General features: G+C 36.2%; 1 protein-coding gene across 3 annotated transcripts in view; it reads left to right on the plus strand.

Moving 5' to 3' along the window:
- The window catches only part of LOC143028403 (actin-binding protein IPP-like), a 37,292-nt gene extending 19,195 nt beyond the window's left edge, over nucleotides 1–18,097 (plus strand). For all 3 annotated transcript variants that reach the window (XM_076190430.1, XM_076190432.1, XM_076190431.1), the window contains 3 exons: nucleotides 1,607–1,850; nucleotides 3,092–3,220; nucleotides 3,453–18,097. In XM_076190430.1, coding sequence (XP_076046545.1) covers nucleotides 1,607–1,850; nucleotides 3,092–3,220; nucleotides 3,453–3,557 — 478 coding nt within the window. In that variant the 3' untranslated portion in view covers nucleotides 3,558–18,097. The remainder of the gene's footprint in view (nucleotides 1–1,606; nucleotides 1,851–3,091; nucleotides 3,221–3,452) is intronic.
- Nucleotides 18,098–18,400: the final 303 nt, after the last annotated feature.

The raw sequence follows: 18,400 nt of genomic DNA on the forward strand, positions 1-18,400 counted from the left end.
TTTGCAATTACATGAGAATGAATACAAACAGCTTTTCTGTTCTCCTTTCGAAAGTGGAGCCATATATACAAAGGCATGTCTAGAGGCTAATTTCTTTTTCACATGACTCTCACTCCTGCTTATTGTCTGTGCTATTTGCTTCAATGCTGCAGCACGTTTATCTCTATTTTTATAATCAAAACACTTCACATTCCATAAACATTCCTGAACTCGGTATAAATCAATCAATGTTACGGTGTCTTGTCGAGACCAGTATACACTAGTACTAGGTGCAGACATGGTGGTAAGGTAACTTCGGTCTGTACTGCGATTTGTGACTAAGATTTGCTAGGTAAGACCACCCGCTTGCGCAGGATCGGTTTTTGTGGGAGGGGAAGAAGGTCTGTAAGAAAGTGAAAAGATAGTAGTGTATAACAGAGGGCTTTTGCCACCGGGCAAACTGAGTGGGTTTGCTAACTTTGCTCGCACCTCACCTTGTGCGTTTGGCAGCGATATCAGCCCTCCATCCACTGCCCGCAAATGACACCGGGAATGGACAGTTTGATGGTTTGCCCGCTGAAATTGCCCGTTGTCGAGCAAAGCCCTCGTGGCCTGCGGACAGTGCTCGACCGTGTGGACATGGCATAAGAGGAATCTCTGTTGAGCAGGGAAGGAAGAGGGCATGAGGTAGATGTGAGTGGACAGTGATAGTGAATGGACGAGGAAATTGAGGGAATTTGAAGGGACTTCTTGTCTGTAATTGGGACCAATGACGGGTGCCTGCGTGTGGTAATCCTGCAAGACGGACAGCAAAGCTGCCCGTTTTCAAAACCTGTCAAACCTATCACCTCCATCAGGAGGTGCAGCCTTGAGGGGCTGACATTCAATCTCTGGTCTGGGCCCAAGAACATTCTCTATCAATTTCAACTGTATTTCTAACTTTTTTCCACACATGGGGAGTTGACAGCTAGGTACTGATCCCCATTCCCTACCACATGCAAGCAACCTCACACTAATGTAACACAGACAGCAGTCCAAGATTTCATCCTAGAAAGATGTGCAGGAGAACCAAAGGACCATTGCCAGCTACTGTAGGGCTGCGGGTGTTCCATTTCATGGAATTGTGGAATAATTTACTGGTTAATTGCTCTGTATTTTTTTTTTTTTTTTTTTTTTTTTTTTAAGCATATGATGAGGGGAAAGGGTCACCACATGATGAAGCTGTATTGACAATCCAGTTTTGTTTGTTTGATCCTCCTGTGGAGGTGCTGTAACTTGCTGCATTGCCTCTGACCAGAGCAGTGTGGCAAGAGACAGAGATGACCTTTCATCTGTAGGAATTTAAGCTGGGAGGAATAACAAACAATTTTTTGGATGCATGAAGGATGAATGTATGCTTCCACACAACCACCCCACCTTTTTTTATAAGAAGAAAAGGACCTATTGGTATATGTAGTATGTTTATGGATGTAGATAATTGAAACTTCTTCCTGTTTCAGTAAGGGTGTGATTGCTCGTGAGGGTTTTATTTACATTGTGGGTGGCTGTATGCAGAGCCAGCGCCACCTGCAGGACCTATGCTGCAATCCTGTCACATGTAGATAATTGAAACTTCTTCCTGTTTCAGTATGGGTGTGATCGCTCGTGAGGGTCTTATTTACATTGTGGGTGGCTGTACGCACAGCCAGCGCCACCTGCAAGACCTGCTATGCTACAATCCCGTCACAGGACAGTGGCATAATCTGGCACCAATGCTCACTCCGAGGAGTCAGATGGGCGTCACTGTCTTGGACGGCTTCTTGTACGTAGTAGGAGGAACTAACAGACATAATGAAGTTTTGACCTCAGTTGAAAGATACTCTTTTGAACAAGTAAGTGAGCTCTTGTTTGGGTTAAGTATATAATGTCACCTATAATAAACTTTTATTCCATTGTCAGAAAAGAAGACACTAATGTCAAAATTTCTGTATATTTCGATCACTAACTGTGATCATCTTCAGCAGAATGAGTACATATTAGAAGGCATAAACATATGTACTCATTCTGCTGAAAGGGATCACAGTTAGTGATCGAAATATACAGAACTTTCGACTTTAGTGTCTTCTTTTCCAACGGTGGGATAAAAGTTTATTTTACTAATGTGCTACGACATTACTGTGTATGTTACCTATAAATTGCTTGGCCTTAGGATTTCATGTGAAAGAAAATGTTTACTTGTAATTTCAATATAGGGGCATTCTCCTGAATGGTTGTTCGGATTGACCTTAAAATTTCAGAAATGTGTTTCAAGCCCTAAAACTACCCATAAACCAAATTTCAGCAAAATCAGAGAGATGAGGGTGGTAGGCACTTGTTGATCTGACAGAGAATGCCCCTATATATTATTTCAGTTAACACAATACAGCCACTATCCGAGTTACAACCTAGATAGGTTCCGACCAACCAGTCGTAAGTCGGATCCTATTCAAAATGGCCGACACGAGGGTTCTACTCTAGGATACATGATATCAATCTGTTGCGTTTTTAAGTAACTTTTTCTATTGAATACTATTAAATACAAGCTGTTTACTGTTTATTTATCAATGCTTTTTAGTTTCATTTTATTGTATTTTTTGTATTTTTTTTGTTTTAATAATGTACTGTATTTCAGTATATATACATATGCAGGTACTGTATGTATATACTATACCTGTATACACACACACACACACACACACACGTATTAAATATAACCTTGCTTACCATTTTTAAGTTTTTTAAATTGTAGTTTCCTTTTAATATTTTTTCTTAATTCTTCAATTGTTGTATGTGCTCTAAATATATGTGAATTTTAAGATCTATTTTTCTCATCCATTTCAATCCATTCTAAGTGTGAGATTTGTAGGAAAACCCCTTTCCAGCCTTGGCATTCCTTGGGGAGACAGGACTGCTCGGACTGACAGTCTAGGGAACGACAACAACAACAGCTGATACCCCCACAACTATGCCCCACCCCTTTATCCACTCAAAAAATTTTAGGGAACAAACAAGAACGCCCTTCAAGTTATAAGTAAAATTTTGTTTATATTGGGTGACTACATTTGACTGACACTGTTTAATGCTCTACTTGCAGAACAAATGGTACGAGTGTACACCAATGACAGTAGGCCGTGCCAGTCCAGCAGTTGCAGCCACTAATTCATTGCTTTATGTTATTGGCGGAGATCAGACAAGTGAAGTTAACGACTTCTACAGAGCACAGGTAATTTGATAGTACCAAATATTCTGTGAAATATATTGAGGTTCTCTGAAAGTAGTATTGGCAATGGATCACAGTGGGAAAACATGCCAAAAGGAGATTTTGGTTGATATTAAGACCGGAGGCCAAATGATCAGTTGTTTAGCTGCTCAAGGTCTCTCTGTAAGGAGACCCATGGCTTTTAGGTATTATTTCCATTGTTATTGCTGATCACTGTTGCTTGTTCTCTCCGCAGGTCACTATATCCCACGTCGAATATTATGACCCACACACCAACAGATGGTTAGAAAGCACACCTTTACCTGAGAGCAGATCAGAAGCAGGAGCTGTCGTCATCTGACCTCACCCCCCATCACCCCCACTCTCGAAGCCGCACCATAGAGCTGCATCAGTACGCCATGCAAATCCTCTCCCGTCACACAAAGAAAAATCTTCTCCTGCCCGCCACGGAACTTTCGTAGGAACACGTTGTGGAACTAGCCATAGACAGCCTGCTTGAACCAAATACTTCTCCAAACCACGAAACTACAGAATAGTCTGGTGAGACGAACAAAACGTTTCAACTTGCCGACACAAGATACGTAAGCCACATGACAAAGCTGCACTATTTCTTTTGTCATTCTCTTTTACTTTGGCTTTCTTTCACTTTGTTTCTCTCTATTTCTTCTTGTGCATTCTATCACTTCTTGCGCTCTTACTCTTTTAATTCCGTTTCCTCTCTTTCTCTCTCTCTCCCTTCCCCTCTTTTCTTTCTTTCCATCCAATACATAGTGAAGTCGTCTGATGCTGTAAGTGTTAAACTGGACCAACAAGGACCACCTCATTCCAGGGGGCAGTACTGTAGTGTCTCACTTTAGAAGAATAGTTTGTTGCTCTTTGCCCTCCGTTATTTAGATTTTTGCTGCGTAATTTTACAATCCCCCCAAACTCCTTTTTGATATGTATAAACTTGTACTTTTTGAAAGCATGGCTGTTTGTATGAGTATTCCAATAATTGCTAATAAAAAGCTCAGGTTTGTGTCTTTGTTGATACATACTGACACCCTGAGCATTTAGAGTTCAAGTAAGCACAACACAGCATACACATCACACCACACAAATCATATCACACACACAACATACCACATATGTATCATACATGCTGTAGTAATGCTTGGACACATTGAGGTACAGATAAGTGTGATTTTGCAGGAAGGTCATGCTTTTCCAAAGAAATGGTCTTTGCAGAAGTTGTTACTGTATGTTCAGCTCAAACTACTTGGATGTAGTTTGATGGTTGGTTCACCTCGATAATAAATGCCATGTGTTCAACATCTGCATTCAAACATATCCTGGTTGAAAGAAGTCGCTGTAAATAATTGCCTCTGCATAACAGATAGGATTGCATATTTGAAACCTTTGGATGATGAAGGCCTTGTAATATTCATTTATTTTCATTTCAATTAACCGTAAAAGATTTTTGAGTGAGAAATTGATACACCAAGAACATATTTTACAAATCCAGGTTTACACCAAAATCTGGGTACTAATAGAATGCTTCACTTGCAAACTCGTAGATTAAAGTATTTGGGAAGAGGTTCAGTCGCTCCAAGATCTTGATGCCTTACAGTACTTGTTCATTGCAGACATAGTGCACTTTGTGTGCAAATAGTACTTGTTCATTATATATAGTACTCATTGTTTCCAAATGCAGTTTTTGCATAAGTTTTTGCTCTGAGTGCACAGAAGTCCTTCCATCGGTGCTGAGACATTGAGTATTCTTGAGTAGTGACCCTGAATTGCTTCAAGTATTTGATATTTGACAGCAATAGTTTACCCTGCCATTTTATTATTTCTTTGAATAGGTCTGCATCAGCCAGTAGTTATTTTTAGGGGTTGCATAGCTATTTGATAACTATTTTTAGTGTCATGTTTCTGCATTTTTTGTTACCATATGTTTTGCATGAAAGGCACACTTTGTCATATAGAAACAAAATCTGTTCCACCCCTAAAGATAAAGAAACTCTTTTTGCAAGTTTTTGAGATTCATATTGGCATATTCATAACGTACATAACAAGGTGAAAAACATATAAAATTAAGTAAGATCTCTAGGTAGTATGGTTTTTGCTATAGTCATATTTGAGGCAGCTATGTTAAGTATGATTGTGGACTGACAAGAATTTTTAAAAGTTTAAGGAACATATTTAAGGAGCAGTATCATTGAAGGTTCTTCATACAGTGAGGAGAAGATTAATACAGTTTTTCTTCGTAAACTACGGTGGTGTAAAGGAAGCTTGTACTTTGACAGAGTAAAGTTATGACCTTTAAAAGTTATAACTTGTTAAAGAATAAAATTATGGAAGTTCTTTACAAAGTGCTCACCAACTAGAAATTTCGTATGAGAAATGTATGTGTTGAAGAACGAGAACATCAAAGAGTTATTCGTGTGAATATGAGAAGAAATTGTGTGATGACTTTTGCAAGGTTTAACATGAGCGGGAATATGTTCCTGTGGGCTTCAGGTCCGAAATGTATAGGTAAGATAACTGACCAAAGATATTATCAGAATGTAATTACAGATTGATAGTTATGCTATAAAAAGAAAACAAAAGAAAAAATGCGCATACTTGTAAAATTAATTTCACATAGCATTAGATACTTTTATTTTGTGAAATGTTTATAAAAAAAAATTGTATTTGTTCTTAGATTAAAAGCATAAACAATAAGCAATTATTCAGCCAATTACGTTGTTGTTTTCTAAATGTTTATGTATTCATATCAGTTTTATGATAAATCCACGCATACTCAGTTGTTAGAATTAAGGAAGAATTCAGTCGATGGTAATGAAAAAGTGAACCTGCTAATGTTGTATGTATACATTTTCTAAGATGATTTTTAGAGAAACAGGTTACTTCAATTTACTGTTGCTAGGTTAGTATTTTAGTAAATCTAAGGTCTTTTCCCTCTCACTAAGATAACCGAGTTACGTCAACCTATAAGGGCTAATATATTTTGCCCTGGGGTACTTCTGTAAATATGTAATTCAAAGCCATTCTTATAGAAGAAAAATTAAGATTCATTACTTGATGATACTTAATATTTGCTTTATGGTTACTCAAAAAATAAAATCCACTCTCTATATGTGCAGATTTGTACAGGTGCACAAACATGCAGGCTTGTATTCAGTCATCCATACACCGGCTCTATTGATATTTGTTGGGACTCTTGAGATCAGACATCCACTTTTTTTCTGATTGTGGAAGAGGAATAGGTCAATTTACATAGGAAGCAGCATTTTTTCTTCTTTTTTCTTTCTCTTTCTTCTTCTTTTTTTCTTTCTTTCTCTTTTTTCTTTTTTCTTTCTCTTTCTTCTTTTTCTTCCATATTCTGTCTCTGGTGCATATCAAGGTGGTAGACCTCGTAGCCAGTATTACTTGGTGGTGTTTGCTGCAACACTAGTTCCCCCATATCTCACCTTTCATCTCTTGTCCTCTGTCTTTGTCCTCTCCTTCCCTCTTTTTCTCTCTCTCTCTCAACAAATGAAAGGATACTTTGTTCTATAGAGATGCCTGTGTGGTGATTTTTGCTGTACATTGCAGAGGCTGCTAATGTGCATTGTACTTACAGATTTGCTGTGGTGTTTGAGATCTGCAGTATTTCCTTTAGTTGTCCCTGTTTGTTTGTACTGACCAGATTTGTGCAAACATGTCACTTATTGTTTTGGCAGTACGAATTTGTTAATGTCAAGAATCTATTGTGCAAGAGCTTATGTGTGTAGAACATTGCTTTCCCAGGAAAGATGCATTTGCATAGTTCCCATACATCATTTGTCAGGTTTGGCTCTTCTCAAAAGTACATTTTCCATTGGAAATGACGTATGGAGGTAACAACATCCTGGATCATAAATTCTCTAAAAGTTGTTTTGTAGATTGAAGAACATGTTCTATGTAATCTATAATTCATGGAAGCAGCCTCTTAGACTGTAGTGCACTGTATAGATTGTGTTGTGGCAAATGGTTGACAATTTTATTCAGCTGAGGGATAGACTCTGGCTTGACACCCGAGACGAAGATCAGTCGTGATTTTGTTCGTGTCTGTGTGTAGAATGAAGTTTTCAAGCGTTTGTTGCTCTGTACCGTGATATTGAAGGGATTTGTCCATTGTACTCTCGTTCTTTCATTAGCAGCGTGTGAAGTATATTTGGGCAATAGTTTTAACTGAGTTCATAAACATTTTGCAATACTATTTAAAGACATTTTGACAAGCACATTTTAGATTTGACATCAATTCTTGAAAAAATACTTAAGTGTTAGTCTTTTGGTTTTGTTTGATTCAGCATGATGACAATTATATTACAGAATAGTACATACATATACCAATGGCCCTTTCCCCCTTACAAGGGAGGTAGCCAAAGTCAAAGACATAAATCCACCCCACCCATTTCATCCCCACATACTCCACTCCCATTCACCATCCCTCCCTTCCTCTTATCTTGGCTCCTCCTGGATGACGGGTCATCCCTGTATCTTGCCCACTGCCCTGGGTCAAAAGCAATGTAGTAAGACACAGCACATCCACAACAAGGCCATTTCATTTAATTGGCGATCCCCCTCTCTGTCCCCTCATGCAGAAAAAGAGAAGATGGAGAGAAATCCCTTCGGACTGCATCAAAACAGAATAGTATCTTGAGAAATTTTCGTCTCCATTGTGTTGATTCCATGATTAATATCTATGTTTATCTGATGTTCATTCATATCCATATCTTTCATATTGGTGTCCAAGACCATAAGTCACATCCACTCATTGCAGTTTCGTAAAAAAATTTTTTATCTAACAACTTAATTCAATTGAGGGTTTGAAATGAGGCAGAATGTAGTTTCATTTTAGTGATAATCCACGCTGACCCACAGCTGACTAAAACTGTCCTTATTAAGTATTATTATTATTTATTTATTTATTTATTTATTTTTTCTCCTTATCTTTGCCAGTTGTAGCGTCTCGGTATTCTGTTGTTTCTCTTAGTCTTCATCGACTTATCCGTCACTTTAACATTGCTTAAGCTGCAAAAATTTGCTCCATTTACCATCACACCTAATATACTGATATATATTTTATTCTTTTCCTTCATCTCCAATTTTCCAGAATTTAACATAATTCTTTAGTTCTCTCATCATCTTTTTTATACATTTTAATAGCCTCCTCCAGACTGACTCTGATGATGTCATGTATATATTTTGTTTTGGCTAAGTTCTGTCTGCATCTTTGTTTACTTTTTAACAACCTCCTCACAATAGATTTGCATCAGTAAAACCCATTGCTGTGATGAAATTACATATACCAAAGGCTTTTTCCTCCTTACAAGGGAGGTAGCCCAAAAACACAGAAAATTATGTATAGATATTGTTCTGGCTAATGCTAGATATTTCTGTCCAGCAATTTTTTCCAGTTGTGTCATTCTTTTGAATTACTGTTCATTCCTTCAGCTTTTAAGATTTTGCTCGTTCATTCCCATGTCAATTCCAGTGACTACAGAAGCTTGTTAAAAAAAAATTTGGACCTTGTTTAGTCAGTTACTGCCAAGTCTACATGAGACACTTTTCTCATACAGTGCATGGCTTTACAGACAGGTGTAGATACAATAAGATAAATTGTCTAGATATATAGAAATTGTGATATTATACATTTATATGCACAAAAGTAATAACATTCGTGAAAACGTGCTTGGTGGCAGTTACTTGAGAAGAGGTTGGATATTGAGATATATTTATTTGCATTCCATGAACTGTACTTTTTTTTTCTTTCTATCTTTCTTTTTTTTTTTCTTTCTTTCTTTTTTTCTTTTCCATCTGCCAAGTGAGCTGAATGTTCTCTAGACTCTGGTAAGGAGTAGATGGAGGAAGACTTGTAAAATGCCATTCCTGTACATAGGGGGCAGGTTTCCGTAATGCAGGCCTTTACACCAGTCTTTGACAAACCCCAACCTTGACTTCCCTTACTCAAGAGGATATTCAATTTTGGGACTTTCCTTCGATGGTGTGTAGGCCACTGACTCACTGTATTCATTTGTACAGAGCTATGGTAATAAAGTCCAAAGATACAAAGACAGGTCACCACGAGCATAGCTCCTTTCCTGTATAATACAACTAGGTATACTAGGTAAAGACTGCCAAATTGGCTTGAAATAATTTCATTTGTTGTTCTTAAGGAGGTGAGTAAGTGTTATTGGGAGTGTGAGGTCTTGTGTAATGGGAGTTTCACCTTTGGGATACCCTTCTTTATGTGTTCATTAAGCATGTCTGTCACAGCTTCACATACATACATGCATACATACATGATTGACAAGAAGTCATAGTAAAAAAAAAAATAATTATAACAAAATTAAAGAACATGTCGAGTTGTGGTATAAGTTGGATGAAAATATAACCCAGGCCAACACTATAAAAGAATTGAAGGCAAGGATTGACAACTAGAGAAAAAAGAGAGACCAGACCCCATTAACATTGCTCCAAACCCATACACTACAACTAGAAGAGGCTGGATTACCGCATTGTGGACAACTGCCCAGGATGTAACACTTCACCCCATACTATTCAACATGTAATGGAAGACTGCATTATACACAATCACGCATGGAAACAACACAGCATATGCTCTATAATGGATTTGTGGGAAAACCCCTTTCCAGCCATGGTTCCTTGGGGAGATGGGACTGCTCGGACAGACAGTCTAGGGAACGACAACAACAACAGCTAGGTAAATACATGCATACTTACATACGTGCTGATAAACTAGTCCATAACAGCGCCAACAACCGTACCAAAGGGTTCATCATCTACCATATGAGAGAGAGGGCTGTCAAAGCATACACCAACCCACACTCATCCCAAAGAGTCAAAGAAAGCCTTGTATCGATTCAAAATCCGTAGTGTATGCAACCCAGTTTTTGTAGAGCTTACACTAATTCTGATGCACTTTTGTAAACAATACAATTCCCCTATACTTGTTAATTCCTCTATCATTTCATATTCATAAGGTTATGAACATTTTTTGTAGCAGGTCCATCACATTTGGTTGAAGTCTCTTCATTATGTTTGGTAACCTCATAATGATTGCAGATGGTGTAACACTATAGATAAAATTGTTTGTTTTAGCAATTTTTTTTATATGTGTGTGTGTATTTATTTCCACCGTGGACCACATTCACAGGGAACTGAGGTGATGCAGAATCATTATTATAAAGGCTGCCACAGTTTTAGTAAAATAGGTTTTGTTGAGTATAGGAATTTTTAAGTGGTATAGAATTTATTTTGGTAAAACTCACCCCTGGAACTCCATTTATTTGTAGGTTTTTATGTAACTTAAAAAATCTGTCTAAAAGTTAGTCTGAAGTCCATTTCATTCAAGATAAAGGTCATTACTTATGCCTTTGAGTCTAACCCCATAGTAGATAACCTCTTGTAACAGCATAATCCAACTAAACTGCCTGTAATTCAGTCATTTTAAACAATACAACTTGACTACATGTAAGCAAATATTCAATGAGAGCTAAAGAATTTCTTTAATATAATCAAACACTGCCCAGGTAGTAAAATCGATAACTGATCTTAATATATGCTTATGTAAATACTGGCGTAACCTTGATTAAGCCTACTTATATACTGTATACAATACAAATTGATACCATTCACTTTTGTAACATCCAGAAAACAGTAATATTTAAACATTGTGTAACTGTGCATTTTGACGTAGCACACTGGAAAATAGCTTCATAAACAATGGGAAGCACACAGGAAAACACAACTGCATAAGATAATTCATATGATTCGCAGCATCTTACAGAACACACATGCAGTCAAAAATGAAACCTGAACTCAAAACAAATTTTATTCCCTATTGTAGATTGTGCTTGAATTAGTTTATGGTCATTCCACTTAGAAAGCATTGTCAAAGCAAATAATACATGCTACCCAGGCTTTGCAATGCATATGTTAACTTAATTAATTTCAAGAACTGCAGACATAAATAATCATGTACTAATTCCTTAATGATATACCCGATAATTCAAGGTTATATCACTCAGTCCATATTGAGATGACACTGCTGTCGAGGAGTATCCATGTGACTTTAACAAGTTGTAGAATGTTTTTTAAAATAACTACTTGCTCATTACCTATGTTCTTCCATATGAGGTGAGTCTATACTTCCCAACCTTGTTAACCAAGTAAATTTAGTGCGTGTTTGGTGTGATGGTTGAAGACTTTTGTACGTGTTTAATTTTCTGGGTAAATTCCTTTTTATATAATGATATGAGAAGTTAGCTTGTAGCTTTGAGTGTTTCATATGTAGTAGAGGCAGCACACGTCAAACCTCAGAACAGTTAAACAGACAAAATTAAGAAAGGCAGACAGTCAGCTGATCCACCAGTGTCATTGACTGTAGCACATCACAGATAATTTTTTTATTATTATTATTATTTTTTTTTTTTTTAAGAAATCCAGTATCAGTATTCATATTGCTATAGACAGAGCATCTTTACTAGAACTTTGTTTCTGATGAGCAAAGTAGAAGCTTTACAATTTGCAGTAGATAGACATCTCAATGCCTTATCTAATGTAAATGTACCTCTCATTTACGTAGAGGTTGCATGGTTGTTTAGAAGTAGTACATTTTTTTTCTTTCTTTTTTTTGTGGACCCTAAGCACTTTCATTTCATACTTTGGTAGGGAATGCGTAGATTGCTGATAGCTTCGGTGATGAGAAGATGAATGCTTGCTTTTGATTAGTGGGAGCAGTGGCTCAAATTACAAACTGCCAAAGGTGTAGATCTTCAATGATGTGGCCGTAGAAGAATGTAGTTCTTTACTAAATAAGGCTAAGTACAGAGGTGGTGTCTGAAATGTCATGGTGAAAGAGAACAAGTGAATAGGGATGAAATGCATAAAAGCTGAGAATATGTTTACTTGGGACTAATGATAGGTATCTGCAAATGGTCATCATGTAAGATGGATGTCAGAGAGATTTGTCTCCCCACTACCCATTTTGAAACTCCTTCAGCACCTCCATCTGGCAGAGGAACTCCAAGGAGTTAGCATTTGGTCAAAACTAAACCCAAGACCTCTTACAACTTTGGCTACACAGGAATACCTCGCTATACAACTGAGCTGTGTTCCTAGCTGACTGGTTGCAATGTGAAAATTTGTATATCGAGGTGGGTTTTACACACAAATAAGGGGGTTGTGTTCATGGACACTGTCAACCCCCTCCTCAATTTTAGCCTCCTGGGGCTTTCACATACACCCAACATTTGTTTTACCTACTTTATAGTACTTGGTCATATAGTGAGGTATGCTTGTATTTACAACAACTTTCTACACAAGAAGATCTGATAACTGGTTATGGCCACCTTCTTCCTACTACTATAAGTTGGTGACTTATAATCAGTCCCATATCAATACAACACAGAAAACAGTCCAGTGTTTCATCTCAGAGAGATCTATGGGAGGGATCAAAGACCATCATTACCCAGTGTGGGGGCTGCAAATTTCCAGTCATTAAAACTCAGGACAACAATTATTATTATATATTTATTATAATAAGTATATACACACACACACACACACACACACACACACACACATACATACATACACACACATGTCCCACAAACTTTAAGAAAAAACTAGATGCTGAGAGATACAAAGATGGGTCACTATGAGCATAGCTCCCCTTCCCATATGATGCGACTAGGTAATTACAAACTAGATACTGGAAGATACAAAGATGGGACACCATGAGCATAGCTCCCCTTACCAACCAAAAAGATTATGGTAAATGAGTCAAAGTACTACTGAGCTGTTGGGATTGTGTGTACAAGTATATGCATATGTTTGTAACCTAGTGTTCATTAAGAGAGACAATTTTTTTTTCACAAAGCTTATTAACAGATTTCTTCTTTAAATGGGGCATTCGTTATCCAAGATTCAACTGTATAATTAATATATATATATATATATATATGTATGTATGAATGTATGTACAGAGTTTGGATCTTTAAATTCCCCTGTTTGACCTCACAGGTTTTGTTTTGCTAATGCTGGATGATTCTGTTTAGCTGAATCAATATCTCAATAGGTCCTGAGTTTGCTCCTCACCTGAATGAAGTCATGTGGCATTAACCAGAGCATAATCTGTAGAACACATCACTGTCCTGAAAGGATTACGCACCATACAGATATCTTTATAAATAATGAGTAGTCTCGTGTTTGTTTATTGACTTACTGGTGGTGTTTTGCAACTCTTTCCTGCACACTGGATGTCTACAATTATTTAGATGGGTATGTTAGATACTGTAGAATAGATGAGTTGTTTGTTGTGTACAAGTGGTGATGGACTGGGTATGTATCATTAAGTGTGTGTGGTGTTTTAAGTACATAGCACTGTTGGTTGGCCAGAAGTAGATGAAATCTCAGCATCATTGAAATGTAGATAGGCAGTTCTTATTGTTATGTTAACATTTAGTGAAGCTTCTTCATTTTATGTTTTTGTTTCTTAAATGGTTCCACACTGAGGCAAGGTATGAAAAAATTGGAAAGTAGGAGACAGGATCCAATGAGTATTGCTTTTTTCCTGAATACTACAATTAGGTAAATGCACTAATACAATGCAGACAACTGTTTGTTTCTTGCAAGAGATCTAGAACAGTCTGAGGACTGTTGCCAGCCACTGCAGGGCTGAGAGTTTCTAGGCAATGTAACTTGAAGTAACATTTATTATTATTATGTTGGTTTCTCTGTTTGAACTAAGTATTTTCTGTAAAACAGACCATTTAAACCACTGGGTCACTACTATGATCAGTTCATAAGTTTAGTCATGTACTAGGTGATACTCCCATGTGTTAATTCATACTTGTTGTTATTTTTTTTCTCCATGTCTGATGACTTCCATGTTTCCTTTGCACTTTTTTTATGGATTACTAAAGTTACAGTAAAAATAAATATATATAACAAGTGATTTATTTATACAATGTATATTCATATGTATCAAATTTAGCATCATTTATCCAGTTTTCCATTGTTATGCTCTGTTGACCGTATATAATTCAAATTTTATTACATATTCTATATCAAGCAAAATATATCTAGTACTGTAAAATAGTTATACAATATTTAACTATCTTGTGTAATAGCCTTATTTACTGCTTTCTTCCAAAACATACATTAATTTTTCATATATACATATATAAAAATTTCAGCTTTGGCAAGTTCCCGCAAGGTGGATAGCTAGAATAAGAATAATTGAATTAATCACAGTTTCTCTTATGGATAGATAGAAGAAGAATGAAATTAGTCCTTTTTCACCTCTCATTTTGGTTTTAGGGGCTAGATAACTTTCCAGTGATGGATGGCTTTGCATCTTTGTATAGGGAAGATTAAGAAATATGTATTATAATAAGGTGAGAAGATAGTTGTATGAATTAAGGGCATATAGCATTAAAGCCCTGAGCTTTGACGAAGGCATCAAAACAAAGTCACTTCATGAAATGAATAATAGCTGAAAATTTGAAATATTGATATGTATATGTGCCCATGGTGTTTTTTATGGTTAAAGTAAGATGGAGGGAAAATAATGGAGGAAGTAGGATGGGGCTATTTGGAAAAGGTAGATGTCGATAAAAAGATGGGGAAAGAGAAATTGTTTAGTTTAATTTGTAGGAGTGAGGAAGATATTCCAACACTTATCAGTAGATAGGAAAAAAAAGTTCATTATGAGCAAGGCTGGCAGTCATGACTACCTTCAAACTAATTTCACAGTTTTTTCTATTACCAAATTATTTTTCAACTTCATGAGAGCCCCAGTTAAAGAATAGGAGTTCATATTGTACATCATCATGTGAAGAAACTGGATAATAAAAACATTACATTTTCCTTTATCTGATGACTCCATCTTCATATAACCTGAAGAGATTGATAATTGTATACTAGTATAGGGGCAGTTGGACAACATTCACCTTGTGGGGAAATTATTAATGTTGACAAAATATACATGTCAATCATGGCACTGATAGACTTACTGAGGTATTTCAGAAGTACGTGGTTTCTAATAGGCACCATCTTCACATGAATCCATGGACTAACTATACCTTCTCTTACTAGACAATTTCACTTGGCCAAAGAAAGTCTCTCATACACTTGAAAGGGTTATGCCAATCTTGTTTAACTCTTTGAGTGTGCATACTTGTATTGATCTGTATATTTATTCTAATATTAGAAATCTCTCATGCACTCAAATGATTAAGGGAATTGACTGATAGATCAGATTTTTTTTCTTCTAAGACAAATTTTTCCTAATGTATATTTTTCTATTACGAATCTTTATTCAAGTATATTATTTTATATCTGTATATTTAATTGGCTGTAGCTACCATATTAAATAGGTATCATTTCTTCAGGCATGGTGTCAAATATCTGTATTTGTTTTAGATAGATTTTCTGAGTCTGAAAAGGCACACTGTCCAATTCAACAGCCGTGTATTCAAAGGATCATTTAATCCATTGGCCCAGGTCTGTCTTGGAAAAGACCCATGACTCTATAGTGGCTAGCAACAGCCACCGGGCTGGCCCACAAATCATTCATAGAAGAGATTTTGTATTGTTGATGCTCAGAAGAAAGTTGCCATGGTTTTGGACACCAAAGTTCCGTTGAAGAAAATGGGTCATAGTGCATGACTGATGTGGTATATAATATACTTTTCTTTTTTATATCGATTCAGTTGCATGATTTTTGCACCTTAGTCCCTTTTCCCTTTTTTCATTTGAGTCTGTTTAGCATTATTATATGTTTGATAATGTTTGATATCTGAGCCATATTGTGTAAAATCAATTTCAGGGTTGGTTACAATGTTTCTAGATATCTTAATATGATTTTATTCATAAATAGTTGTCCTTTAACCACTTCAGTACGAGTCAAATTCTCGTGCGCAGCATCGGCTGCCATATGTACGATGCATCACACTACTTGCATTATAAAATATAAAGTCACTGCTGTATTACTTGTTCTCTTTTACTCTGAGTAATAATAAACACAGAAAACATGATCAAACCAGTTCGCAGAATATGGGGCTAACTCGTGTACAACTACAAAAAAAAAAGTATAATCAAGATGCCAATGCCTGCAACTTCACATACCCACTTGCACCTCATGACGCCTACATAGGCCTCATTGTACTGAAGTGGTTAATTTCAAGCTATGATGGTTTTAGATCACTCATGTGCTATGAACTTAATATGGCCTCGTAATTGTTTTGGCACCATTTTCTGTGTGCAAATCCATGATTCATTTCAGGTAATAACTTAGGCCCTCCTTGGAAGATCAAACTTTACTACATACTCCCATTTTAATAATTAAAATTTTTCTCGAGATTTGTTATCTGAAAATAGTTTTCTAGACAAGTTGTTTCCAAATTAATTGCCTCTTTATAGGTATGCATGATTTTATATTAATTATATGAGTGTTGTTCTGTGTTTATATGAAAATATATATATATTTTTTCTATGTATGCTTACTTGGTTGCATCAAAATTGATTGCCCATACACAAATCATGTTCTTTTACTTTCTTTAAAATATTTGAAGTGAACCAATTTGTTTTCTGTGTTGACTTCTTACTCCAATTAGGTTGTTAAATTGTGTATTCAGATCAGCTTCTCAGTGTTGTGACTATGTTATGACTGTGAGGTGGACTTAGGTCACAAGAGCATAGGGAATTGTCACATGTTATGATCATGTGTGTGTATTGTGAGTATGACTGCTAAATGAAAAAAAGTCATGTTTTCAGCGCATTTTGATCATAGGTTCAACTTAAGTCTGTGGCTGTTTCAAACCTCTCAAATTTGTACTTCTTGAGGAGGTTGTTGACACTCCTGCAAGAGAAAAGTGAATGGTGAAGTAAATAAATGAGGTCAGAACAAGTTATGTGTTCACGACAAATTTACGTCAAATTAAGTATTACTTGCAAAGGTGAGCAGCATTTAATAATCCAGCATTTCGAATAACATATAACACTTGTTTTGTTTAATTAAAGAATGGAGGAATAATATTTAATTGGTTTCATACATCCAGTACAAGTCTGGTATTTCATGTAACAACTTTGAGTTGAAATTACCTGCTTTGGCAAAATTTTATTTCATAGATGATATAGGCCATTATTTATCATGAAAAGTTTTTGAGGAACATAATTGTAAGGTATTCATTATTACACTAGTGTGAGATGAGCTTTTATCCTGTATACTGTTAATTTAGAAAGGTATGATGCAGATATATAGGAACTTTTTTAACAATTGTTGCCATAGTTGACTGCATTTAGAAAAGTTTAAGGGTTTCATGAGGGTATTTCAAATATATATGGTATTGATTAATAATGGTATGGAAGGAGAGATTTGTTCTGTTAAAGTGTTATCAGGTACTGTTCAGATGTATGACATAAAATTACTTGTGAAATATACAATTTTGTGTGTTGGTTGAAGCATGAAATACGATTATGTCAATGACTACAATTTCAAAATGGAAAATAATGGGAATTAGATGTGTAGAAAGCAACTTATATATGATAAAATTAAAACCAAATTAGAAAGAGCTATTACCATTAATTTTTTAGGGTAATGTATATTGATGAAAAATTATTGGAATGAAGAATTAACTGCTGTGCTAAATAGGAATTTCAAATATTGATCATTTAGGGTGGTAAATGAGATGAGTAATGGGTTCAGTTATTATTAGGAAAGAGTGGAACACAGGACTGTCAACGAGACTCAACCTCCCCATTGTTGCCTTGGAAATGTTGTCCTGTCAACTTTGTCAATTTTGTCATGTGACCAAGTCAATAAAGATGCTCCAAGTTTTCTGACACAGTTCTTTCCTTTATCCATATTAACCAAACCCCTGCTGTTGTTGTAACCATATAAGGCAACACTTATGCATCACCATGATTCACACCCACCTTGTGTGCTCAGGCACAAGAAAAAAATCCTATCATGTAGTGAGTTCATGATGGACACATGATCAATGCAGATGCCAAATATCACCAACCACTCATATAACCACTATACTCTTAGTTATGATATACATAGAGGCATGATTCAACACCAAACACAACCATGTACAATGTAAAATGTACAAATGTAATATCAATAAGAGCCTGGCAATTATG

The sequence above is a fragment of the Oratosquilla oratoria genome, chromosome 9, assembly GCF_046742065.1.
Source record: "Oratosquilla oratoria isolate Oo_2021 chromosome 9, ASM4674206v1, whole genome shotgun sequence".
NCBI classification, from domain to species: domain Eukaryota; kingdom Metazoa; phylum Arthropoda; class Malacostraca; order Stomatopoda; family Squillidae; genus Oratosquilla; species Oratosquilla oratoria.